Source organism: Puma concolor, chromosome D4, assembly GCF_028749965.1.
Source record: "Puma concolor isolate L17-30 chromosome D4, mPumCon1.1.hap2, whole genome shotgun sequence".
NCBI classification, from domain to species: Eukaryota; Metazoa; Chordata; class Mammalia; order Carnivora; family Felidae; genus Puma; species Puma concolor.
Genome location: NC_141679.1, coordinates 6,650,618 through 6,677,033, shown reverse-complemented (window position 1 = coordinate 6,677,033; position 26,416 = coordinate 6,650,618). Strand labels below are relative to the sequence as shown.

Sequence of the window (26,416 nt, the reverse complement as noted above, 5' to 3'; positions counted from 1 at the left end):
GAGGATCAAGAGGTTAAAACATCCCAGAGGGTGGATGTATCGAGAGGAAGAGAGAGGCTCCAGCTAAATACAAATCAAAGAAGGGACTTTACGTCATTTATTGTAGCAGGTGCGAAGCAGGAGGGAATGAGTGCACGCGTCTGTAGGTTTGCTGGCCGGATACTGAGGGAGCTGTGCCTAAAGAAGCTTTCTTACCTCTAGGAGAGAGATGAAGTCGCTTGATGAAAGTAAGGAGGAATTCAGCTGAGGGTTCAGGCAGACGAAAGGTAGGCGGTTTGGGGAAATTTCAGAGGGTGCACATAGTTGTAGAACTTCGGAGAAAGTGTTGAACCAGAGAAGTGTTGTAAAACTGATGGCAATGCTGCAAACATGTTTGAAATTGGTGACTCTGAGTTTCTCCTGGCCTGTCTGCCACACCAGTGAGTCTCCAGCAGCTGTGCTAGTCAAGTAAGGAACAGAGTGTTCCTCCGGGGGCTTCAGGTACTTTAGGGAAGGGTAAAGCAGGGGTTTGCTGGCCCATGTGTAACAGCCAGTTCTCGAAAAAACCAAAGATGTGATTTGTTTGTTGTCTTTGCTGATATACGTGGTATAAATCCTGTCTGTGGCCAGTTTCAGGGTATCAACCTGACGTGCCAGAATGTAGAATTGGGAAGAGACGAACAATAGCCGGTCTTTTTCACCCCTCATGTATGAGAGATGTAAACAACCTCGAAAGCCTAGTAGTAAAATGTAAAATAAAATTTTAAATGTAAAACAATTCGGAAGTGATACATTTTGAGTATTACCTATATTTTTAATATAATTTATTTATAGCCTTATATAACTTAAACTTTAATGATGGCTCTTTAGCAGTGAGCTCAGTAGTCTTCTGTTGTAATAATAAGCTCTCAGCATGAGTCAGCTCAAGTACTAGCTATAAATACTGAAGTACAGGATAGAGTGATAAGTGATACTATGGAATGGTGCACAGAATACTGTCTGACAAAGGGAGGACCATCTAATATAGTCATTGAGAGAGGTTACCTGGATTGGATGATGCTTGAGCTGGGACTTTTGGAACAAGTAAGAGCCAACCAGATAGGAGACGGGTGATGGGAAGAAGGATTAGCACATGGGAAGGCATGGAAATTTAATGTAGTTGTACCTTCAGAAATAAAATTTTCTTCATTTGTCAGATATTTGAGCAGGAGGGAAGTTATCTCTCTTCTTTAGGGTGTTTTACATAGAGGCAGAATTACTAAAGAGTCATTTCTAAGTGGAATCGTTTTGATTGCAAAGGAATTATTAGGAGTTACTGAAAATGACCTAGAAAATAATGTATACCAAAGAAATATGTTTGCATAAGGAACAACAGTGGCTTCCAACAAAATGTAACAGTTTCCAGAATTCAGATACATTTTGGTGTATGGCATCATAGGAAATATTTGCAACACAGTGCCCAAAAAATGATATGTAAGATGATCAGAGAAAACAAATTTTTAGAGACTCCATTATTAACTAGACTAAGTCTTCATTTCATTAGGGAAGAAAATTAACATATCCTGTTCTAAACATTTGTGGTAACTCAGAATTTTTGTATGTTTTCACGTCCTCAGACAAAACCTTCAGGATTTATATTATATCAGTGCCAGCCCTGTCCCCTTCCTCCACTTGACTACTTCCTGCACTGCTGCATTTACCTGTCGTGGAGAAAGGTGCTAATTTCTCTTTCAATTTCATTTTAGATTTGTGTTCCAGTTTGTTTTGTCTTTCTCTGTGTGTTCTTTATCCATAGCTACAAGACATTCTTACCAAAATGTGTTCGAGCAAAGATCCAAGACTATCATATTTTGACAAGGAAGAGAATAAGGTATAGATTTCGCAGATTTATTGAGCAGTTCAGCCATTGCAAAGCCACTGCCAGAAACTTGAAACTTAAGTATCTTATAAATCTGGAAACACTTCAGTCTGCCTTCTACACAGAGCAATTTGAAGTAAAAGAACCTGGAAGAGGTCCTTCAGGTGAGGAGATTTTTGCAACCATTGTAATAACTGGAAACGGTGGAATTCAGTGGTCAAGAGGGAAACATAAAGAAAGTGAGACACTGACAGAACAGGTAATCCTTAATGATATGTTCTCCTTCTTTGTTAATTTAAGTGAATGGCAATAGAAACAAAGTAATTTTTCTCATTTGAAACATGAACTTGCGATTCTCTTCTCTCATTGATAAAAGTGGAAGTTTTAATACTGTGAAACCATCAAGGTCATGTCTATAATTCTTTTCTTATTGTTCTTAAATGGTTTTTTATTTATTTTTTATGACAAATATTAGTAATGGTGTTCTTACAGTTTCCAAAAGGGCTTGAATTCTAAAAGTGATTTTTAAGGTAGTTTTGCCTCTTTTTAAAATTTTACCGTTATTGATAATAAGCACAATCATAAAGTTTAATTGGAAAAGTTTAATTTTAATTGATTTTAAGATGATGTCTACTTGTTATTTGTTTAAGTCTGACACTACAAGTTTTAAGTTTGTTCATATCTATGTTCTTGGATTATTATTAGATTATTAGATTCTTTCTTGGTTAAACTTCAACTTTCTGACAATAGTTCCTATCCATGTTGATTGGATTGAAGGGTACTGTAGCATAGTTCTTGGTAAACAAAACACAGTAAGTCTTAGGGTTAGACTGTCAAGGGAGGGAATCCCATTTAATGCTGATCTGTTGCTGTCAATACTTTTTTATTTTAAAGAATTTGGAATGAATGTTATGTCCTTCATAGTCTTATTTTAAAATGGCTCCCTTAGTTCTACCTGTTTTTAATTTCAAATGCTCTTAATTATAGGATTTACAGTTATATTGTGACTTTCCTGATATCATTGATGTGACTATTAAACAAGGAAACCAAGAAGGCTCAAATGAAAGTAGAATTGTAACTATCCATAAGCAAGATGGTAAAAATCTGGTGAGTTTGCTCTATAGTTACATAATGATTACGTTTAACAGTTGTCAGAAATAAGTGTTTTAGAGTCCTGAAACCAGAGTTATTTTCTTGTAGGAATTCTGATGATAGTTTTAAATATAACTCTAAATGTAAACATCAGTTTAGCAAGTTTTTGGGTACAGCTAGCTTTTGTATCGCTACCAACACAATCTTCCCAGAATGTCTTGAGCATTAATGTGTTTCTCACTCATTTTTATGATTGGTAAGTTAGCAGTTCCTCCACTCCCCTGCTGTGGGCTGTGTCAGTTCCCTGTTGTAATGCTCAGTCCTGGCGACATTCCTTTTATCAGTAGGGATGTGCATAATGCCAGTCATGCTGCCTCACTAAAACAGTGCTTTCTGGGATTCACATAACAAAACGTAAACCAGTCCCAGGTTAGCCCTACCTAAGCTGTAACATGTGATTGGTTCTAAAAGATGATCCTTTCTCTTTATTTGGTCAGCTTCAGAAAACCCACTTATTTTGTTTTTTATTAAAAAAATTTTTTTACTGTAGTATAGTTGACACATAATGTTATATTAGCTTCAGATGTACAACATAATGATTTGATAATCCTGTACATCACACAGTGCTCAGCATGATAAGTGTCGTTAGAAAGCCTGCTTATTTTAACTGAAAGGGAGCAACTAAATTCCCTTATACTCTGCTCTTAAATTGCTTACCTGGTTCTGTCAGGGGATGCCTTCATTGTGTAAATGTGGTATTTATAAAAGAATAAGTATTTCTAGAAGAGTTCGTTGATGCTAATATGAACATCCTGTAGTAACATAATGTACTTTATGGGATGGTATTTGGACCTGTTGGCTTTGTTATTACTTTTTTAATGTTTATTAATATTTTTGAGAGAGAGAGAGAAAGTGAGCAGGGGAAGGCAGAGAGAGAGGGAGACACAGAATCGGAAGCAGGCTCCAGGGTCCGCACCATCCACACGGAGCCCGACGTGGGGCCTGAACCCATGAACCGTGAGATCGTGACCTGAGCCAAAGTCAGACGCTTGCCTGAGCCACCCAGGAGACCCTTTTTTTAAATTTTTGTTTTGTTTTGTCTTTAAAGTTTATTTTGAGAGAGGAAGAAGGAGAGAGAGACTCCCAAGCAGGCTCTGCACTGCTCGTGTGGAGCCTGACGTGGGTCTCAGACTCACAAACCGTGAGATCGTGACCTGAGCCAAAATCAGCTGTCAGTCACTTGATCTACTAAGCCACCCAGGTGCCCCGTCTTTCTTTTTATCTTTAAAAGTGTGGTGAAATACACTTCACACAAAATTTAGCATCCTGTTCTAGGAGTTCCACTTCAGGGTGTGTATCCAAAGGAAACAAAGTCACTACCCTGAAGAGAGATCGGTACCCTCATGTTCATTGGAGATTCCTTGAATGTTATCAGGTTTTAAATATTTTACCAAACTGATGGATAAAAATCTCTGTCCTGTGCTATATTTAATTTGCTTAATTAGAACCTGAGATTGAGCAAGGTCTTAGGTGTTTGTAAACCAGCTGTTTGTATGTCTTCTTCTGCAGATTGTCTTTTTATAACCTTTGACTAATTTTCTTTTCTGCTTTTAATTGATTTTGTACATTTTTTGGTTAAGTTTAATCTTAGGTACTATTTTATGTTTGGGTTGCTATTATAAATGGGCCTATTTTCTCATTACACAATCTGACTACTTTTTATATGTGTGAAAGCTGTTGACTTGTATATCCTATCTCCCAGTGAATTATCTTTGTGATGTAGTAGTTTAATAGTTGTCTTCTTCTGGGTTTCCCAAGTACACAATCATATAATCTCCAAATAGAGATACTTCTAGTCTTACATTTCTTTCTATGGCCTAATTATGTTAACTAAATACAGTACAACACAGTATTAAGTATTGGGCTTTCTATTCCTATTTCTTATTCCTGATTTTAGGACAAGTTGCTTCTATTAAATAAGGATTTTTCCATTGTAAGAGATGTTGCATTTTAGGCTGATTATATGCTCACTTATGTATGTATGATACAATCATGGCATAGCTATATATGATTTTATTTTATACTATATACATTTGAGTTTACAGCATGAATGTTTTAACCTTAGTAGTGTATACTTGGTATGTAAAAATACTTATTATTTCTAATTAATACCAACTTTTATATCAGACCAGATAGATTTCTAATTGAGATGACTGGCATATTTGTCTAATTGGGGTATTGGGAAATACAGCAAAATTATGGATAAAAATGAACTAGAAAGATGTGATAAGCCCATATTTGAGGAGTGTAAAATATCATACATAAGAATTTATAATTCATATTGGGTAATTGGGAGGCATAAAAGACATTTGAGCAATTTATAAGAAAATTAATTTAAGAGAATTCGTCTAATGACATGGAGTGGAGAGAATTTTCAATAGGTAACATGCAGTTGACCTTTTAAATGATACTTATTATTTCCTTTTCTTTTCTCTGCTTAGGAAATTGAACTAAGCTCATTAAGAGAAGCTTTATCCTTTGTGTCATTAATTGATGGCTATTACAGATTAACCGCGGATGCACATCATTACCTCTGTAAAGAAGTAGCTCCTCCGATGGTGCTTGAAAATATACAAAGCAACTGTCATGGCCCGATTTTGTGAGTAATACAGACTTTAAAAGTAATTTTTTTAAAAAGTCAATTAGATACTGACAAAGAATTTTATACAACGAAGTGATATGCGTAGGTTTAGGAGTTTAGGAACAAAATACTAACCTTAATTTCACAGAAGTAGTTTTTTCTTTTCCTTAACAAAAGTTGACTTGCAATCGGATTGTATAATAATTAGAATTATTTAGGATGTCACTTGCTTTCTGTATCGAAGCCTATGAGACTTAAATTGTATAGCCTGGTGTTTAGCTGCCTAGGTGTGTTTAAGTAACTCTTGAGTGTTAATTTTTTTTAAAAAAAAATCATCCAATTTATATTTCATTAATTTTGAAATACTGCAGAGGAACCACAGTGCAAAATTTAGTAATCATTGTTTTTTGATAATCCAGCTCCTCTTACTGAAAACTTGTGTTCACAAGATGTGTTGTGATGTCCCTGTTTTGAAGATGAGTGAGTGGTGTGCAATGCTTTGTGCGGGGATGAAAGTGACAGCGCTCTGTTTCTGTGCTGTTCAATACAGTAGTCGCTGGCTACTTGTGGCCAGTTAGCATTCACGATGTGGCTAGTGCAGCTGAGGGAGTGGGTTTTGAAACTGAATGTAGTTTTAATAACTTTGTACTTAAACAGTGCCCTGTGGCTGCTAGCTCCATATGGATCCACACAGGGACAGACCCTGACTGTAGTACTGGATAAAGCCAAGTGTCCCGCACAGCATCTGTTTAGCCCAAGTTTTAGTTACCGCTCAGCCTGTATGTACTTTCGGATTGGTACCAGGCTTGAAAGACTTGTAAGGAAGAAATAGACTGGAAGTGTGAGCATACGTGTCTTGACCTTAACCTACCCTTAATTAAATATTTGAGAAAAACGTATCCGGACTGATGTTTAAGACTTGTTTCTGTCTATACCTCTAATCTATTTAATAGTAAGTATGGTTGTTATGAAAAAGTTGCACTACTTGAACATTCTATAACTTACGTATTTAGTATTTAAAAACTCCTACCATTCATTCATTCATTCATTCTTCATCCATCCATTCAAGCATTCTTTCATTTATTTATAGAACATTTGCTGGGTGCCTAATATGGGCCAGTGGTTTGTGTATGAGAAATACAGTGATGAATGAAACAGATTTTTCCTGCTTTCATATAGATTACCTTTTGACTTTTCTTTCAAGATGTCCAGCTTCAATAAAACATATAGTAAAATTTGAAAATCAGTAATCTTTGTCACTTGCCATAGGTCTTCTATTATACTTTGGTATTAAATACTAAAATAAGGCATATAAATTTTTATACTAGTAATTGCGATGGTAGCAAAGACATAAGTGTTTTATGATATGTTGTTTGCATAGTTAAATGAAGTTTTCTGGGAGTGAACATGGTTTTTAAAAAAACTAAATTTTTAATTATAAGACAGAAAATTCAAATGAACAAAATGTTCTTAGTGATTTTCTGTATCTTACTATACCTTTTATTTGTTTTTAAAACCCTTGAATTGATTTGAACTTATCGCAAAATAGCTTTGAAACAGTTAAAAATTGATTTGAACTTATCGCAAAAAGTACTGTAATACTTTTCCTTACAAGGTAGTTGATAAGCATATAAAACAGAGGAGACTTATAAAAAGTCTGAGACTTTTAGATTTGACTTTTGATCTCTTAGATTACATTTTGGTCTTAGTGTCATGGGACTTGCTATATTATTCAAATTGCTTCTTTACCTTTAGAATGGATTTTGCCATCAGTAAACTGAAGAAAGCAGGTAATCAGACTGGACTCTATGTACTTCGATGCAGTCCTAAGGACTTTAATAAATATTTTCTGACTTTTGCTGTCGAGGTTAGTATTTCACAATAAATGGTAACTTTTTTTTAAAATTTCATTTCCCATCCCACTCCCCTCCTCTGGCAAAGGTAACATCTTTATTTAGCCTGTATAATTTCCCCCTCATGTTCATCTACCATTTTTTCTTTTTTTTAATACTCAGAATGACAGCTCTGGATATGATAACTAGAATAATAATGCTTAGTTAAGCTCAGAGATTCTGTATCAATAAATAAGATGTAGGGGCGCCTGGGTGGCTCAGTCGGTTAAGCGTCCATTTCTTGATTTTGGCCTCAGGTCATGATCTCACGGTTGGTGAGATGGGCCCTGCGTCAGGCTCTGTGCTGGCAGTGAGGAGACTGCTTGGGATTCTCTCTCTCTCTCTGATCTCCCCCAACTCATGCTCTCACTCTCTCAAAGTAAATGAATAAACTTAAAAAAAATAAGATATAATTCCTAGGATTTATATAAAATTATTTATAATGCCTTTTCATTTGGTATTTATTTCATTTTTTTAAACGTTTATTTATTTTTGAGAGAGAGCACAAGTGAGAGAGGGGCAGAGAGAGAGGGAGACACAGAATCCAAAGCAGGCTCCAGGCTCTGAGCTGTGAGCACAGAGCTTGACGGGGGGCTCAAACCCGCGAACCACGAATCATGACCTGAGCCACCCAGTTGCCCCTGAAATTTATTTTAGTTTTTGACATTTGGATGTTACTAGCGTGTCGAATTTGACCAAGTCTCTTCAAGTCTCTTTTTGCAAAAATGGAGATCTTTACCAAAACACAGAACCAAATGAATTAGAAGCAAATTTTCCTTTTATGCTAATTGGTTATAGAATTAGAATGAAATAGGTCAATAACAAATAAACATAATTTGTTTAACTAGTGGTTTTCCAGTATTAAGAATAATGATCTACCATGTATATGTTTTAAGGATAAAACTACAATGAAACCACACTGTTAATACAGGTAATTTTGAATCTCATCTAACATTGTTTACTACCCCAAATATCTAAAAAGATACTCTTACTTCTAAGGCAGTTTCATGGTATAAATCTTTTTTTTCTTTTTCCCTTTTTTTTTTGTTTTTTAATTAAAAATTTTTTTTTTAATATGAAATTTATTGTCAAATTGGTTTTCATACAACACGCAGTGCTCATCCCAACAGGTGCCTTCCTCATGCCCATCACCCACTTTCCCCTCCCTCCCACTCCCCCATTAACCCTCCCTTTAAAAAAAAAATTTTTTTTAATGTTTATTCATTTTTAAGAGACAGAGTGTGAGCGTGGTGGGGTGGGGAGTGAACAGAGAGAGAGAGAGACACAGAATCTGAAGCAGGCTCCAGGCTTTGAGCCATAGCCTAGAGCCCAATGCGGGGCTCAGAGTCTCAAGCTGTGAGATCATGACCTGAGTGCAAGTCGGATGCTTAACCGACTGAGCCACTCAGGCGCCCCTCATAGTATAAATCTTGAGAAACTTTATAGCAGCTTCCAAAATTTTCTTACTTACAGAAGTATACAAAGTAATGTTTTTTGGTTATTCAGTTATTTTAATTTTTATAAAACTCAGTCACTTTATATTTAGCATATAGAGTAGATTAATTGTCCATAAGTATATAAGGTGGGTTACTTGATAAGTTTAGCATTTAATATTACTAATAATCTATCCTAATTTCATTGTATCTTTTTACTGTAATACATAGCAGTCCAACATATTTAACCATCAATTCAAAATGTATTTTTTTTATGTTTACTTTATTTGCTCAACCTAATATGAGGGCTGTATACTAGAGAGTGTATGGCATAACCCTGCTTTAAGAAATGTATCTTTTGGGAAAACAAAAATAGGAAGATATACCAAAGAAGTACTAAACTGAGCATTGTAATTAGTCAGTATAGACAAACATAGACAATAACAAAAAGGGTTGCAATTAAGGAAGAGCTTTTGGAGTAGGAAAGATTTGGGGTATTTTGTCAGTTTCATTTCATAAGTGGTTTTAAGGAGGTTGAATATGCTAATAAGTAGCTCCAAAAATAGGTGAATAAAGAAGTTCATAGTATAGCACATAAAACAAACACTGAAAAACTAAAAATATTAAAATCTCCAGGAGAGTTAATTATGCAAATACAGTAGTGGTACAGTGAATGGGTAATCATCTTTGCATATGAAATGGGGTCAGGGTTGTTAGGGAGTACCTCACAGAAAAGATGATACTTGACCCTAGTGTTAAGAAATGTCTAGGGGCGCCTGAGTGGCTCAGTCAGCTAAGCGTCTGACTTCAGCTCAGGTCATGATCTCACGGTTCATGAGTTCGAGCCTCGCGTCCTGCTCTGGGCTGACAGGTCAGAGCCCGGAGCCCGCTTCAGATTCTGTGTCTCCCTCTGTCTGCCCGTCCGTGGCTTGCACTCTGTCTCTCGCATTGTCTCAAGAATAAAAATTAAATAAAAAAGAAGTGTCTAAAAGTCCATTGCTCAGAAGGAGAGGATGTATATTCATACGTAGAGAACAGCATGGCATTTGCTTGAAATTTTTAAAGTCGCTTAATACAGCTAGAACAGGTTATATGTTGGCTCCGGTAGAAGGTGAGGTTGGAGGTAGAGGCTGAAGCCTGCTCTTGGAAGTCCTTATTTATAAGTTACTTTTAGATTTTGTCTTGTAAATGATGGGAAGTTTTTAAGGATGGTATTATAATTATCATTGCTTTCTTACTTGCTTTTTAAGAAAATCAACTGTTGAGCCATTATGTAAGGTTTGTATTATCATCAGATACCTTTTTGAGGAACCAGGCACGTCTCTCACCCTATACCAGCACTGTGTTAGGATTCACACTTCATATGTCTAAATGTTCTGTTGGTTGTTTCTGTGATAACATTTTTGTCACAATAATTACTGTGGCGACCATTGTGATTTTTCCCTCTGTCTTTATAATTAAACTTATTTAGCGAGATAATGTCATCGAATATAAGCATTGTTTGATTACAAAAAATGAGAATGGAGAATACAACCTCAGTGGGACCAAGAAGAACTTCAGTAATCTTAAAGATCTTTTGAATTGCTACCAGATGGAAACTGTTCGCTCAGACAGTATAATTTTCCAGTTTACTAAATGCTGCCCCCCAAAGTTGAAAGGTAAAATAATTTTCTAGTTAGTATTAAAATACTGGTCATGGATTGTGTATATGGTAAAAGGCATCTTCAGTGTATCGATTACAAAAGAAATATGAGAGAAGCAGCTCCAAACACAAATTAATTTTGTCTTGTTCTCTTGTATAAGGATCCTCACATAGGATTATTCAGTTTGATTTAAGTCTATATGTCAGTTGAAGTTCCATAATGCTGAAATGACATTTAAGAAATGACAATCACTTGGTATAAAATCACTTACTGAAAGACTCCTCTGCCAAATCTCATATGTTGTTCTAAGTAAAAACTTTCATACTCTTTTAGAATTTTAATTTCTATAGTTTTAAAATAACGATAGTAAGATTATAAATCCCTTGGAATAAGAGGTTTATTAAAAATTGTTATTAAAATTCCTGAAAAATTATGTTAATTAAGGAAATCATTACAGTTTTGAATGTTTGAAATAACTGGTTAAAATGCATCAAAGCCCAATGAATAAATTCCTAAAATAAATTTCTCTTTGTTGGAGAAATGAACAAGTTGTAAGTGTTTCTTATGTATAGAACACATTTTATTTTACTCCTTTGGAGCAGTTTATATCCTCAGTGTGTTTGGTTATATATTTTTTTTTCATTTTTTTTTTAAACAGATAAATCAAATCTTCTAGTCTTTAGAACCAATGGCGTTTCTGATGTACCAACATCACCAACATTACAGAGGCATAATAATGTGAACCAAATGGTGTTTCACAAAATCAGAAATGAAGATTTGATATTTGTAAGTCATTAGATACTAATTGTTGTCCTTTTTGTCCTTGTAAAACAACTGTTTTCTTGATTTCCTATCCCACATTATATTCATGTGACATTTGGAACTATCCTATTATAACCTATATTATCAAAATTTTATCTCAGTTTAAGTATTTTTATTTCTTGTGAAAGTGTGATACCAAACTTGAGTTAGAAATGAGCAAGGGGCATCTGGGCATCAGTTATTTAAGTGTCCACTCCCCTCCCATTCTTTCATGCCCATTCATTTTTTGAGAGAGAGAGAGACAGACAGACAGAGACAGAGAGACAGAGTGCAAGCAAGAGAGGGGCAGTTGAGAGATGGAGACACAGAATCTGAAGCAGGCTCTAGGCTTCGAGCCATCAGCACAGAGCCCACACGGAGCTTGAACCCATGAACTGTGAGACCATGACCTGAGCCAAAGTTGGATACCCAACTGACTGAGCCACCAGGCACTGCAAGTGTCCAATTCTTGATTTTGGCTGAGGTTGTGATCTCATGGGTACATGAGATTGAGCCCCACATCAGGCTCTGCACTGACAGCACAGAGCTGGCTTGAGATTCTCTCTCTTCCTCTCTCTCTCTTTCTCTCTCTGCCCCTCCCCTGCTATGCTCTCTCTCTCTAAAAATAAATGAACTTAAAAAAATTAAAAATATTTCTTTTTAAATCTTAAATTAAAACTTAAAAATCTTCTTCTACAAAAGACCTATGTCTTAATTCTTAAGTTCTCAAGAAAGTAAGGGAAATGCATGGAGTTAAAAATAAAGAAGGAACTGAAAACCAAGTGTGCATAAGAGCTGATGTTTGGGCTGCAGGATGATGTTGGGAGGTTGGGATTTGTTTCATTAAACAAGGGAATTAAGATCACAAGCAACACGAAGAAGGGCCAAGCCTTATAAGGCCACCACAAGACCAGGAGTTAAAATTGAGACCATCTCAGAATAAAACCAGGACCCTCAAATAAATACATCCCCAGTAAAACAACATGGATTATGAAAAATTCATCCACTAGGAAAAGGAGAAGAAAAGGAGTGTTGTCTGCTTTTGTTGGGTTCTTAGAGAAAAAAGTCTCTCCTGAGAATTTGTAACTATAAGCTTTCCAGTTTCGATTTCTTTATACCATCTGCATAGTCTGAGAAACTCTAAGCCAATACATTAAAATAAAAGTGTTACCCTGTGATGCTTGGAAGAAGCAAATACAAAATCTTTTTGGAAGAACATACTCTTACCCTAGGCCACCCAGAATCCCCACAAAGAAAATAAACATGAGCTTTTAATCAAAAATTGTAAAACATTCAAGGAAATAATTCAGAATTAGGCAAGAGTCAGCAGACCAACAAACATCTACATTAGACCTCTTAAGAACTTCATATAACAGACTTTTCAGATTGAGTTTATAAAATATATATATATGTTTAAAGATACAAATGGAGTTGAAAACATGGGGAAAAAAACCAAGACATTATCAAAAAGACCAGAACAATTTGGAGAAAGGAAAATACAGAAGTGAAAAATATGCTCATTGACGTTAAAACAAAATAAGGAGCAGATTATCCATTGTTGAAGGGAGAATTAGTGAATTGCAAAATCTGAAAAATTTTCAGGTGCAGCAGATAGGGAGAAAGAAATGGAAATTATGAAAGAGATTAAGGGACACAGAGAGTGGAATGAGGAAGAATAACTGATGTCTGAGTTCCGTAAGGATACAATAGATGGAATTATACAGAATTATAAAGACTTGAATCTTCCTGTAAATAACAGCAAGCAGAGAGTTGCTACATGACCTAACATTACAAAACCAGTAACAGTAGAGCTTCAGTTTGAACACCGACAGCCCGACTTCAGGGTGCAGTCTTTCAACAACTGTTTTGTAAGGATAAGCAAGAAACACTAGTGATAGCAGTAATCACTAACGCATATCAAGTCCATGTGGTATGGACTGTACTAAGTGCTTTCATGTATTTATTAATTTATTGCTCATAACAAGAATATGCAAAATTGATTATCCGCATTCCTGAGATAAGGAAACCAGGATACCTGCAGCACAGAGATCAAATAGCCGCAAAAGGTCATACAACTAGGAGTTCTACACTCTCTCTGCCTCCACAGACCAGACTGTACTTCCTTTCACTATTATGAAAGGCAAACAAAAATATTCGTATGCAAATAAATGTAGGTAAACACTGACACTATGAAAAAGTGATAGTTATAGCTAATTCAGGGGGTTTAAGAACATGGTGGAACCAAAATGGACTTTATTCATTAATCCCTATGTTCTGTCTTTTATTACAAAGTACAGTTAATATTTGCTTATGGATTTTTAAAAACCCTTTGTCATTAAACATATTTCCTAATTCCTATATCTTTCTTCATCTTTGCTGATTCTTATTTTTCCTTTTTTTCTTTTAAAGAATGAAAGCCTTGGGCAAGGCACTTTTACAAAAATTTTTAAAGGTGTAAGAAGAGAAGTAGGAGACTATGGTCAACTGCATGAAACAGAAGTTCTTTTAAAAGTTCTGGATAAAGCACACAGAAACTATTCAGAGGTGTGTATATTCTTTGTATAGCTCATGTAGTTTATGACATTTAAACATATGCAATCATATGGACACAGCACATTCATGCATGCAGCTTTTCAAAACTGTAATTTTTTTTTTTAAATATTTTTTTTTTCAACGTTTATTTATTTTTGGGACAGAGAGAGACAGAGCATGAACGGGGGAGGGGCAGAGAGAGAGGGAGACACAGAATCGGAAACCGGCTCCAGGCTCTGAGCCATCAGCCCAGAGCCTGACGCGGGGCTTGGACCGCGAGATCGTGACCTGGCTGAAGTCAGACGCTTAACTGACTGCGCCACCCAGGCGCCCCGAAACTGTAATTTTTAAAATTTTTTTTTTTTCAATGTTTATTTATTTTTGGGACAGAGAGAGACAGAGCATGAACGGGGGAGGGGCAGAGAGAGAGAGGGAGACACAGAATCGGAAACAGGCTCCAGGTTCTGAGCCATCAGCCCAGAGCCTGACGTGGGGCTCGAACTCACGGACCGCGAGATCGTGACCTGGCTGAAGTCGGACGCTTAACCGACTGCGCCACCCAGGCGCCCCTAAACTGTAATTTTTAAAAGTATACATATCAAGGACCTTTCTGAGGATGCTTTCTGGGGGTGGGGGTGTAGAGAATTATAGGATTTTTTAAATAATAACTTATTTCTAAACTAATTACTCATAACATTGTATTATGGGTATTACTACATTTCTGCATATATTAAGCCAGTGGCTTTCAAACTTGGTTCTCCAGAGCTTTATGGGTTTCTACAGATTTCTTCCATGGTTTAATCTATTTTTAAAAAAATTTTTGAAAGGCACTGTCCTAAAGAATGCTTCAGGTGAAATGCGGATGCCTCTGGGCATGATCTGGACATGCTAGCCAGCAGAAACCTGCTTGTCAGTTGTCAGGGTCCTTTACATAGCAAAGCATCACCAAACATGACATAATAAACATTTGCGGTGAGTAACATGTCTTAAATGATGTTAGCGGAAGGTGACGTGAAGCATACAAGTGAAAGTTTTTCTAACCCAGGATACCACAGTGTTGGTGGTTGTGATCCTTCACAACTGTATCCAGAAGGTCTAGTCAGAGGTTAGTTGAGTTAGAGTGATATTAATAACATGTCTGACATAGTTGTCATGATCTTTTATCTGCACAGTGATCAGTCTTGATTCTTTGAGAAGTTATTTGAAGCTCTCGTCCATTTACTTAGTGTCTCTGGCGTCTGCCTCTGTTCTCTCCTCCAGGTGCTGTGGGTCTAAGGCTGCTGATCTTGTATCATTCATATTGCCCTGTACCACTATTGCTCTCTCTCACTGATATTTTCTTATTCCAGGCTTTCTCAGGGGCTTTCTCTGAATGAACTCTAGCATCGAGGTTGATAGAAGTGTCAAGTCCATCTAAGGGAACCACAGCGCATTAGCCTTGTCTGTGTCCTGAGAATAAGGAAAAAGTGCATTTCTCTTATGACAGACAGTATCTATCTGACCTATGAACATTTTTAGACACAAACAATAATTCTTTTGTAATTTTTGTATGTTTTTTTTCTTTTCCTTAGTCTTTCTTTGAAGCAGCAAGCATGATGAGCCAGCTTTCTCACAAGCACTTGGTTTTAAATTATGGAGTATGTGTCTGTGGAGAGGAAAGTAAGTAAAACTACAGGCTTCCTTATGTTCATATCATGCCTTTCTCAGAGCATCTAGTGTTGTGTATATAGAAAATTCAATTTCAGGATCATAATTAAGTATCAGTATAAACCATGTTGAAAGGAATTAAATATTGTCGAAACCAAAAACATCGTAGAACTGTTCAGCAATGTCTTCTAAAAAAGGAAATGAATGAATGAAATTAAAATGCAGAAAACAGTTAATATGCCTTATGTCAAAATGTCCAAACAGCAGAGTCTTCGAGTAAACATGTCTTATAATCTTTTCTGTTAACCATACCAATACAGATTGTGGCTGGTTCAATATGTCATTGGAATAACTGGCCATTTTAGTACAAATTTATTTGGAATTACGTAAAAAACATAAACTATAGGTTGAATTTGTAGTGGAACTGACTGAAATGATTGGATGTTGATATTTGATATATTCTATGGCTAAATTTAGACTGTTCATAAAAACCAAGTTTACATTCAGAAAATTACATAATTCTCTATTTTCTATTAGTAATGTGGAGTAAATATGCATCCATGCTTATATAACATGTCTTCATATTTTTGAAAATCGATTGTCTTTTCAAAGAGTGATTTTCAAATCTGTTCTGTGGAGGTATTTAGGTACCTCAGGGGGTTGATGAAGTGAGAGTAAACCTAAGTGCAATAATGAGACTACTGCTCACTTATCCCTGACTAGAGTGGTTCTGAATTTCTCTCTTTTTTTATTGATGTTTGTCATAATTTTTCATTAAGGGGGATGAAAGAATACATTTCTTTAAAAAGTCGGAAAACAGTGTTTCAGAGCATGTAATTCCAGTTCTTATGCTTGCTTGTATATTTCACTGATCCTGTGAAACACTTTTTTCACATTTAAAAATACCTGAAATTGGGATGTGTGATATAATCAATGATAAGTCATTATTTAATTGGCAATTTTTTTCTTTTACGGCACATAAAACAATGGAACTTACGACAGTCAGTTGGTATCTGTGAAACATAGTAGGTTTTTAGTGCCGCATAAAATAGTTTCATTAAGCTTTGTTCATTGTAACTCTTAGATATTTATTCTTTTTTTTCATTTCCTTCTCTTTTTGACACTTGCTGTGACATAAATTTACCTGTGGTCAGTTCTTAGTTATCAGTATATGGATTGTGTTTTCTAAATTAACTATGGGTAGCAAAACAGTCATTAAATTTGTCTTAGTTACCCAGCAAGGTCCAAAACTGATGTATACCAAGTGAGAACTAAGTAATTGTAATATTAGATCAGGCAGAATCACAATTTGAGGTAAGACCTACAGTATGCATTTTAAAACAAATAATGTGAAGCATAGGCCTGTATGTAGCATAGGCCCCGAATTGCTCACTAGGCCATGAGCTAACATGGATTACAGTGTGAAAGTCTGTCAGAATTTCTTTAAAGATATGTGTCACGATGCCTTGTTGAAATTTTTTGCTTGAATTTTTTTGGTTTTTATTTTATCTTAATTTTCCTTTTTTATGATTAAAAAGATGAAGTCCTTTTTTTCTCATTTATAGAACTTACTGTTTATGCTTAAGAAACAATAAAATAATCTCAATAAATTTATATTTGAAATTGAGAACCTGAGCTTATTATATTACAAATTAGTACTAGATGACTGTAAATAAATCCTAAACCCAGTTTAATTATTAGATAACATGTCTTAATGTAGAAATAGTCTTGGCTTTGGGGAACTTGGTCAATACTGACAGGGCTGGAAATTTTTATATGTCTTAAAGGCAGTCAGGAGTTTTTTAGAAGCAAACTCTTGTTTTTCTGGCAAAATATATCTTAATACTATTTTAAAAATATACTTTTAAAGATAAAGCCATGCAAAACAAATTTTTGCTTTTTTGCAGCATAAATTAAAAGGAAGAATGGAGTTCAAACTCACATTCTCCTTAATGCCTGTGATAGAATAGACATTGCTATAAGTTTTTATGTGTAGAAGAAGAATTTCAGGAAGTTTTGATGTCTAAATACAGTAGTCCCTTCTTATCTGCAGGATATTGTTCCAAGACCCCCAGTGGATGCCTGAAACTGAGGACAGTAGCCAACCCTATATACACTATGTTTTTTTCGTATACGTGCATGCATATAATAAAGTTTAATTTATAAATTAGGCACAGTAAGAGATAATAATAATAACAGAACAGTAATAACAATATACTATAATAAAGTTTTATGTGAATGTGATTTCTCTCTCAAAATATCATATTTTATACTAACCCTTCTTCTTGTGATGATGTGAGATGATAAAATATGTATGTGATGAGATGGAATGAGGTGAGTGACGTAGGCATTGTGACATAGCATTAGGCTACTGCCTTCTGACAGAAAGTCGGAAGGAGGATCATCTGCTTCTGAACCTGTTGACCATGGGTGCTGCAGCTGTGGAAAACAAAACCACAGATAAGCTGGGGACACTGGGGCACTTTGGTGGCTCAGTAGGTTAAGCGTCTGACTCTTGGTCAAGATCATAACCTGACTCAGGTTATGATCTCACGGTTTAAGTTCAGCCCCATGTGAGGCTCTGGACTGGCAGCATGGAGCCTACTTGGAGTGTTCTCTCTCTCTCTCTCTCTCTCTCTCTCTCTCTCTCTCTCTCTCTCTCACCCCCTCTCACACTGGCACTATCTCTGTCTCAGAATAAATAAACTTAAAAAAAAAAACTGGGGATGCTACGGTAGTATCATGCAAGATAAGTTAGCTCTGAGAAACTTTCATTTGTTTAAAAAAAGCAGCCATAATTCAGTACTAATACATGGAGGTATGCTGGAGTAGTTATATATGTATATTAACATTATAAGAAAAGTATATAACATATATATTATATATTATTATATATATACGTAATTGTTTAGATTCCTATATCTTGCTTTTGTGAATAAACTAAAACCCAAAAATACAATGGTATGTTGTTGTTAAGTTTTCTTTAAATTAGTAGATTTTGCATAATTTAATCTCTTTACCTATAATACTCATATATTATAAATATATTTTATAAAAGTTTAAAATTACACGTATTTTTATTGTATTTGTACTTGAGCCTTATTGTTTGTATATTTTAATGCAGATATTCTGGTTCAGGAGTTTGTAAAATTTGGATCATTAGATACATACCTGAAAAAGAATAAAAATTCTATAAGTATATTATGGAAACTTGAAGTGGCTAAACAGTTGGCATGGGCCATGCATTTTCTAGTAAGTAATAAGTGTAATTTTTTATCAAAAACATTCTGTCTTCCGAAGCAATGTAGAAAGGATCTTGACCCAGGAACAAGAAAGAAATCTGTGAATGAACGTTGAGTCATTTAAAAGAATCTGTTAGTTGGTGAAAGAGGTTATTTTAGGCATATATTTATTTATGTAAAATCATTTCTGAAAGAGATTTGTCATCCTATCTCTTAAAATTGCTGGTAGACAATCTGTAGTTTGTGTCAGTTGGGTTTAGAGAATTTAATAAAAAATTACGCAGAAACACGTTCTGCCGGCTACGGATAGCAGAAAATCCCTGCAGAAAATCCCTTGTTAGAGTACCTGCTGACAACCGGCCCTTATGTGCGGTGAGAAAGCAGCATTGCCAGAGGACCAGAATACCAGGGGGGCCAGCCGGTGATCGGATCCCTCAGAGTGCACCCGTGTCCTGCCGCTGAACAGGAATAGTACTCATTACTGTTTAAAATCGCAGCTTTGGAAAATGAAGTGGAACTGAGTACTTTTAAGATCTTTGTTTCATCGTGGGTGCAGATTGGTGTGTCATTTGAAAAGTAAAGCAAAAAGCACCGTGCTGCCGTAAAACTTTCTTTTATGTCAAAGCATGGTTCCAAATTAGTGTTTATTAGTTAATACTGCCCTATTTTTTTCGTTTAAATCCATTTTGGAACTTTGGGTATACTAAGTGTTCAAATATTCGTGGATTGATATTTGAATGTGCATTTAACTTTGACAGGAAGAAAAAGCCCTTATTCATGGGAATGTGTGTGCCAAAAATATTCTGCTTATCAGAGAAGAAGACAGAAAGACAGGAAATCCTCCTTTCATCAAACTTAGTGATCCTGGCATTAGTATTACAGTTTTGCCAAAGGACAGTAAGTTCGACAGGAATCTCATTTAACTTTTTTTTCTTTTTGATTTTTTTTATTTGAGTATAGCTGACACACAATGTTACATTAGATTCAGGTGAACGACATAGTGATTGCACGTCTCTATTGGACAGTGGTACAAAAAGCATGTTGTTAATTTTTTTCTCAAACTCTTTTATTGACATGTTCTTGATTAATAATAAAATTCAACTACCATTTTTAGCAATCCAAATTAAGTTATAGTTACATCCTAGTCTCCATTTTTCCTTTCTTATATGCATGTTATCATGGACTGTAAAATGATTTTTTAAACAGTTTTAATCCCTGCTTGTATGGAAGTTCAGATTTTATCAATTTTTTAATGTGAAATTTTCTAATATATTCTTTGAGACACAAATAAATTATCTAAATTTTTCTTTCCTTCAGTCACTAAATAAAATTTTGAGAAGACCTATTACCTACTTTGAGATCTTATTTAGTTTAATTATTCAGCTAATTCTGACTTTTTAAAACTTGAAAAAAAATCTTTTGTGTTTGTTAGCTTTCTAGTTAACAAAGTAAAAATTTCAGTCACATAGTTGAAAGGAGTTTTCTTGGTACAAATAATGTTGTAACTGTATTTCATTATCTTAGCTAGTGTCTCTAATTGAATGTACTAGATGTAGACTGTAAATTGATCAACATTTGTGCCTTGATGTATCCTATTTGAGCCAACAGTATTGAAACTTGATAGCTTCTCTGACAGTAAAGACAGACAATAAGGCGGAAAATGCTATAGGATCTTAGAACCTATATTAAGGGAAATTTTATTCTTTGGAATGGAAATTAAGGAGAAAATTTCTTCATACCGTGAAAGAGAAAGGAACCTGTACTCTTTAATCTCTTCATTAGCAAAAATATTCATATTGCTTTACCAAAATATACTAAAAGATGCAACAGATTATCCTTCATTCTTCTATATCATTTTATTTACTTTTCTGTTTATCCATACCAGATTACCAGAAGGTGGATTTAAAAGTGCTGTCTCCTTCCTTGGATGACGGTTTTCTGATGAGGTCAAAAAAGACCATAGCACCTTTACTTGTGAAATTCCATGATCTTAGCAGAGACTACCTGTATCAATTCCGTATTCAGAATATCTTGGGATAATTAAGTAATTCATCTGTCTGTTGGTCCTTGTATTTTCGTGTACAAGTTGGAATTGCCACTGCTCCTGAATCATTAGCTCAGAATGATGTTAACATTACCTTTACTATTTACGCATTGTAAAGAAATACAAAAATCAAAAGGCAATTTAGGACAAGTGTTATGGGAAAAAAAATTTTATTGAATGCACAACTCCTAGGAAGGGTATAGAGAGTTGGACACGAGTTGAAACACTATGGCTCAATGAAAGGAAGTTTAGTTGATACACAGTTTGTTGTCTAAGATTCTAATTCTCTCCATGCTGCTAACAAATTTTGTGACTTTAGGCAAATTATTCAGTTTTTATGGGTCTCAGTGTTGTCATTGTTAAAGCTGAGATAATGAATTAGATGCCCTCAAAGGTCCCTTGTGGCTCGTAAATGTGTACATTTGCTTGTGTGGTGCACACAACTCACAGCCCCGCAAAAAAGACCAGATTATCCAAATCAGTTTGAAATTATTTGCATATTAAATAATTATTTACTTGTGGGAACTATTTAACCATACTTCATTGCTATCATTTCAAAGTTCTTCAGGAGAGAATACCATGGGTACCACCTGAATGCATTGAAAATCCTAAAAATCTAAACTTGGCAACAGACAAATGGAGTTTTGGTACCACTTTGTGGGAAATCTGCAGTGGAGGAGACAAGCCTCTGAGTGCTTTGGATTCTCAAAGAGTGAGTTTATATCCACTGTGAAGTTGGACTTACTCTGTGACCCTTGATTTTCTTTCCTATGATTTGATACTTTTTAGCCTATCTTATGTTTAAAAAAAAAAAAGCTTGATTATCACATTATACAATTTCTCATCTGGTTCTTTCATTATAGAAGCTCCAGTTTTATGAAGATAGGCACCAGCTTCCTGCACCAAAGTGGACAGAATTAGCAAATCTTATTAATAATTGTATGGATTATGAACCAGATTTTAGACCTTCTTTCAGAGCCATCATACGAGATCTTAATAGTTTGTTTACTCCAGGTATGTATTGATGGAATAGTCTTACTGCTTTTCCAGGTCCCCTTTCTATCTTCATAGTTTTTAACAAATCTTTACTAATTTGTAAAGATCTTCTTGTAATCCCTTACAAGAAGTTCCTCGATATCTTTTTTTTTTTTTTTGGTCTTAATTTTAATTCCAGTTAGTTAACATACAGTGTTATATTAGTTTCAAGTGTACAATATAGTGAACATTGATGCCTTTTAGACTGTCTTAGTCTCTTATGTTCATATGACTTTTCCTACTTCGTACATATTCTAGTTGTCTTGATTCAGCAGTCTCTCCATTTTTAACAGAGGCCCCTTCAATAACCCGGTTTTACCTTACCAATTAATGAATAGTATATTGTATAAGTTTATTTGGCTTATTTGACTTTTTAAAAGCAATTTTTCTTTTTTTTTAGCTATATTTTATAGTTGAGTGGTTTTTTAAACATGAAGTAGGTTTGTTTTTATTTGCCCGCTCCTCCTTTAAAATATGTAGCTAAATGTACATATATCTGACCCATAGGTATTTCCTGTTCCAGTACTATTTACCATTCACGCCGCAGAAGTCAAAATAATATAATCTTACTTAAAAATACTACTGAAACTGCCTGTTTTTAGCAAGTAATTTTCCTTTGCAAAAGTCTTTTTTGAAAGCCTGTTAGGTTATGGGTAATAAAGACTTTGTTAATATAAACTATTAGAGTTGTCCTGTATTAATTTGTATTTAGTGTTTCGAGATCATTGATTATTTTGGTTAGCTTGTATACATACCTTTTAACCCAGACGATGTGATCTGCCAGCCCACAGTACTCATGTACTTTCTCTCTCCAGATTACGAGCTATTAACAGAAAATGACATGTTGCCAAATAGGATAGGCACCCTTGGGTTTTCTGGAGCTTTTGAAGACCGAGACCCGACACAGTTTGAAGAGAGACACTTGAAATTTCTACAGCAGCTTGGCAAGGTGAGGTGTCAGAGTTTTTTTACATAGCTAACGTATATGTCGCTTCTCGGCCTTTTGGCTAAGATCAAGTGTAAAGGGTTAACGTATAATCATAGAACATTTTATTCAGAAAATAAAGGCTTTAAAGATTCTCTAATTTTCACTTTGCGCAAAATTTTAGGAAGTGTCTGTAGAAGAAAGGCTTAGTCATCAGATGTTGGAGAAAGGCCGTGTTCAATAAATAGCTCTTTTTACTGAAGAACCTCTCAGAACTTTACATGTAGTGTGCATTGAACATCTTTAAGAGGATGATAATTAGTATTTCCCCTATTGATTTGACCGTGGGACTCTTTCTTGGTAGAGGCACTTCAGTTATGCAGTAGAGAAAGGAATAACTAAGCCTTTCTACCTATCTCCTTTTCTAGTCAGTCTGACTGGACCATGTTCGTTAGCAAGACAGTCTTCTATCTGCTAAAAGTCACACAGTCATACATAGCCTACATATTTTAAGTAAGACCAGGAAAAGCTTAGTTCTTTACAGGTCCAATTAAAGTGGTAAGCTCTCTTTCTACCCCTAAGCTTGTTAGTATAGAGTTCTGTACCATGTGGCTTACAAATTGGAAATAGAAGATGTGGGTATTTGGGGTGTATTAGTTATCTGTTTCTGTGTAACAGATTACCCTAAAACTAACAGAGGGAAACAACAAACATTTATTTTCACCCTAGTTTAGGAATTAGAAATTTGGGAGCGACTGGGTGGTTCCAGCTCCCGGTCTCTCCCAAGACTGCAATCAAGTTGTCACTCAGGCCTTGCATTCTCATCTGAAGGCTTGACAAGGGCAAGGTCTACTTCCAGGCTCGCTCACGTGGTTATTGACAGGCTCAGAATATCTGCCTCCAAGCTCACTTATCCTATTTATTACTTACATGTTTGTGGTTGAATACATCTTGATTTATTGTTATATGCAAATATTTTCATGACCAGACGTATTAGTCATAGATTAGTAACATGGTCACTAGTCACAAAATCATGAAAACCTTGAAATTATTTTTTCTCTGTTGTTCTGAACAGGCCACTTAATTTCTTTCATCCATGGATCCCAGCTTTTAATGGGAATTATTTTATCTCCCAGAGATTGTTTTTTGGTAGACTGTACAGAAAGTTTCGGAAAATAAAATGCAACTTACTTGAAGTAAAGGGAGCAATGTGTAGTGAAATTTTATTATCTTCAGTTGATGTGGGTATTTTTAATAAGCTTCTTAATGCTTCTGTATTTTCCCAGGTGTCAATATGAACATGAATATATGAACATTTGTATGATAATAAGGGCATTTTCTAGGAAAACAGTGTTTCAAATTCCAAAATCCACTGTAGATTCCTTCACTTTAGGAGTCAGAAATTTTTTTTTTTTTTTTTTTTTTTTTTTTTTTTTTTTTTAAATTTTTTTGTTAACGTTTATTTATTTTTGAGACAGAGAGAAACAGAGCATGAATGGAGGAGGGTCAGAGAGAGGGAGACACAGAATCTGAAACAGGCTCCAGGCTCTGAGCCGTCAGCCCAGAGCCCGACGCGGGGCTGGAACTCACGGACCGCAAGATCATGACCTGGCTGAAGTCGGCCGCTTAACCGACTGCGCCACCCAGGCGCCCCAGGAGTCAGAAATTTTTAAGCCAGTGCATGAAAATCTAAAGGGTAATCTAGGAACCAGACATCATTGGGAGGGTCTGAGTTACTTCTAGTTGTCAGTTTTTTTCCTGAAATGATGTGGGGTTTTTTTTAATGTTTATTTTTATTTTTGAGAGAGAGGGAGAGAGAGGGAGAGAGCAGGGGAGGGACAGAGAGAGGACACACAGAATCTGAAGCAGGCTCCAGGCTCTGAGCCGTCAGCACAGAGCCCCACGCAGGGCTTGAACTCACAAACTGGGAGATTATGACCTGCGCTGAAGTCGGACACTTAACCTACTGAGCCACCCAGGTGCCCCTCATGTGGCTTTAATATACAAATATTTGAGTTCTTACTAAGTTCCAGGTGCCCGACTGGTCACTATGGATATAGGATATAGCCATTGTCTTGGTAGTTTATAGCTTAGCTGGAGGAGGTGGATTGCAACTAACAGTGTGATAAGTACATTCACTATTTAAATTAAATTTCATACTGATCACAACTTCTAAAATTTTCATAAGGTGTGAATTGGTACAAGTGTCAACATTGTAACTCGTGTATATTTATGAACTATTCAAATATTTTTTGAGATATCACATACTTTTCTAATTACAGATTGCTTTTTCATGTAAAATTCTATTAATATGGCCCTTACATAATTTTGATTATTAGTTGTAAGAATTTTTAAAAAAATAGGATACAACACTATGTTGTTATTCAGTACTTGATTGGAATTTGTTTAAAATTACCCAGAAAAGTGGTGCCTGGGTGGCTCAGTCAGTTCAACAGCCGACTTCGGCTCAGGTCATGATCTCATGGTTTGTGGATTCGAGCCCCATGTCAGGCTCTGTGCTGACAGCCCAGGGCCTGGAGCCTGCTTCAGATTCTGTGTCTCCCTTTCTCTCTTCCCCTCTCCAACTCGTGCTCTGTGTCTGTCTGTCTGTCTCTCTCTCTCTCTCTCTCAAAAATAAATATTAAAAAAATAAAATAAAATAAAATTACCCAATAAATATTTCTAAGTCAAACAGTTCTGCAGTGAATTGTAGTATACTTACCTATACAAGAATATTATAAAATTATTTTCAGGAATATTATCTGACATTATTGGGGTATGTTTTGTTTTTTTATACAATTCCTTATTATTCATAATTACCCTAAAATCTCATTAATTTAAGCTTAATTCATTCAATATTTGCATTAATTCAAATTCAGCTAGATTTAAGTATGTATGTAAATTATTTTATTAAAATGTACTTTTATAAAAGAACAGGCCTATAAATGTGATGCATCTACATATATTCATAGATGGGAGTTACTTAAAAAAAGTTTAAGTTAATATAACAAGCCTACATTAGTTCAGTAATTACCTATAATTTACTATCTGCCTATTCAGACTATACTCTTTTATTTAAATTTCTGATTTCTTGCATTATTTTCTAAAAGTAATAGATACTTGAACTTCCTTAAAAAATCATGATAGTGTTTCCCTCCTCATTTACCTTATTATATAATCCAAACTGTGTATTTCTCCTTTATTTATTTATTCTTTATTAAATATTGATGTTCTTTCTCATAGCTGGCGGTTGAGACTGATTTAGGGGTAGAAATGAATTAGGAAGTATAAACTGGGAGGTAATGGAGCAGTATTCTAACAGCCACACCTCCCCTTAAGCTTTCAACCATTTTTGGAAAATGAATGTTCCAGACAGCAAAGTGTGTATCTTCACTATCTTTTGGCTCCTTTAAAAACAAAGAGATTTTAACAGCAAATTAGTGAAGAACTTTTAGTGATTATTTGTAAAACATAAAGCAAGTAATTAATAATATTAAAGAATAAATTAATGCTTTCTAAAACCATTGGACACAATCTCTTTTTAAAGTGATATAATAGGAGCTCCTGGGTGGCTCAGTCGGTTAATCCTCCAACTTCAGCTCAGGTCATGATCTCATGGTTCATGGGTTCGAGCCCCTCATCGGGCTCTGTG

The 26,416-nt window shown here is 35.3% G+C and overlaps 1 protein-coding gene across 7 annotated transcripts in view; it reads left to right on the top strand.

Annotated features, from left to right (window-relative positions):
* Nucleotides 1-26,416, top strand: part of JAK2 (Janus kinase 2) — a 164,498-nt gene that overhangs the window by 118,851 nt on the left and 19,231 nt on the right. For all 7 annotated transcript variants that reach the window (XM_086684883.1, XM_086684884.1, XM_086684881.1 and 4 more), the window contains 13 exons: nt 1,775-2,096; nt 2,825-2,944; nt 5,431-5,588; nt 7,326-7,437; nt 10,367-10,553; nt 11,197-11,324; nt 13,749-13,883; nt 15,443-15,530; nt 18,643-18,770; nt 19,519-19,657; nt 21,365-21,516; nt 21,668-21,818; nt 22,655-22,788. In XM_086684883.1, the coding sequence (XP_086541009.1) occupies nt 1,775-2,096; nt 2,825-2,944; nt 5,431-5,588; nt 7,326-7,437; nt 10,367-10,553; nt 11,197-11,324; nt 13,749-13,883; nt 15,443-15,530; nt 18,643-18,770; nt 19,519-19,657; nt 21,365-21,516; nt 21,668-21,818; nt 22,655-22,788 (1,954 nt within the window). The remainder of the gene's footprint in view (nt 1-1,774; nt 2,097-2,824; nt 2,945-5,430; nt 5,589-7,325; nt 7,438-10,366; nt 10,554-11,196; nt 11,325-13,748; nt 13,884-15,442; nt 15,531-18,642; nt 18,771-19,518; nt 19,658-21,364; nt 21,517-21,667; nt 21,819-22,654; nt 22,789-26,416) is intronic.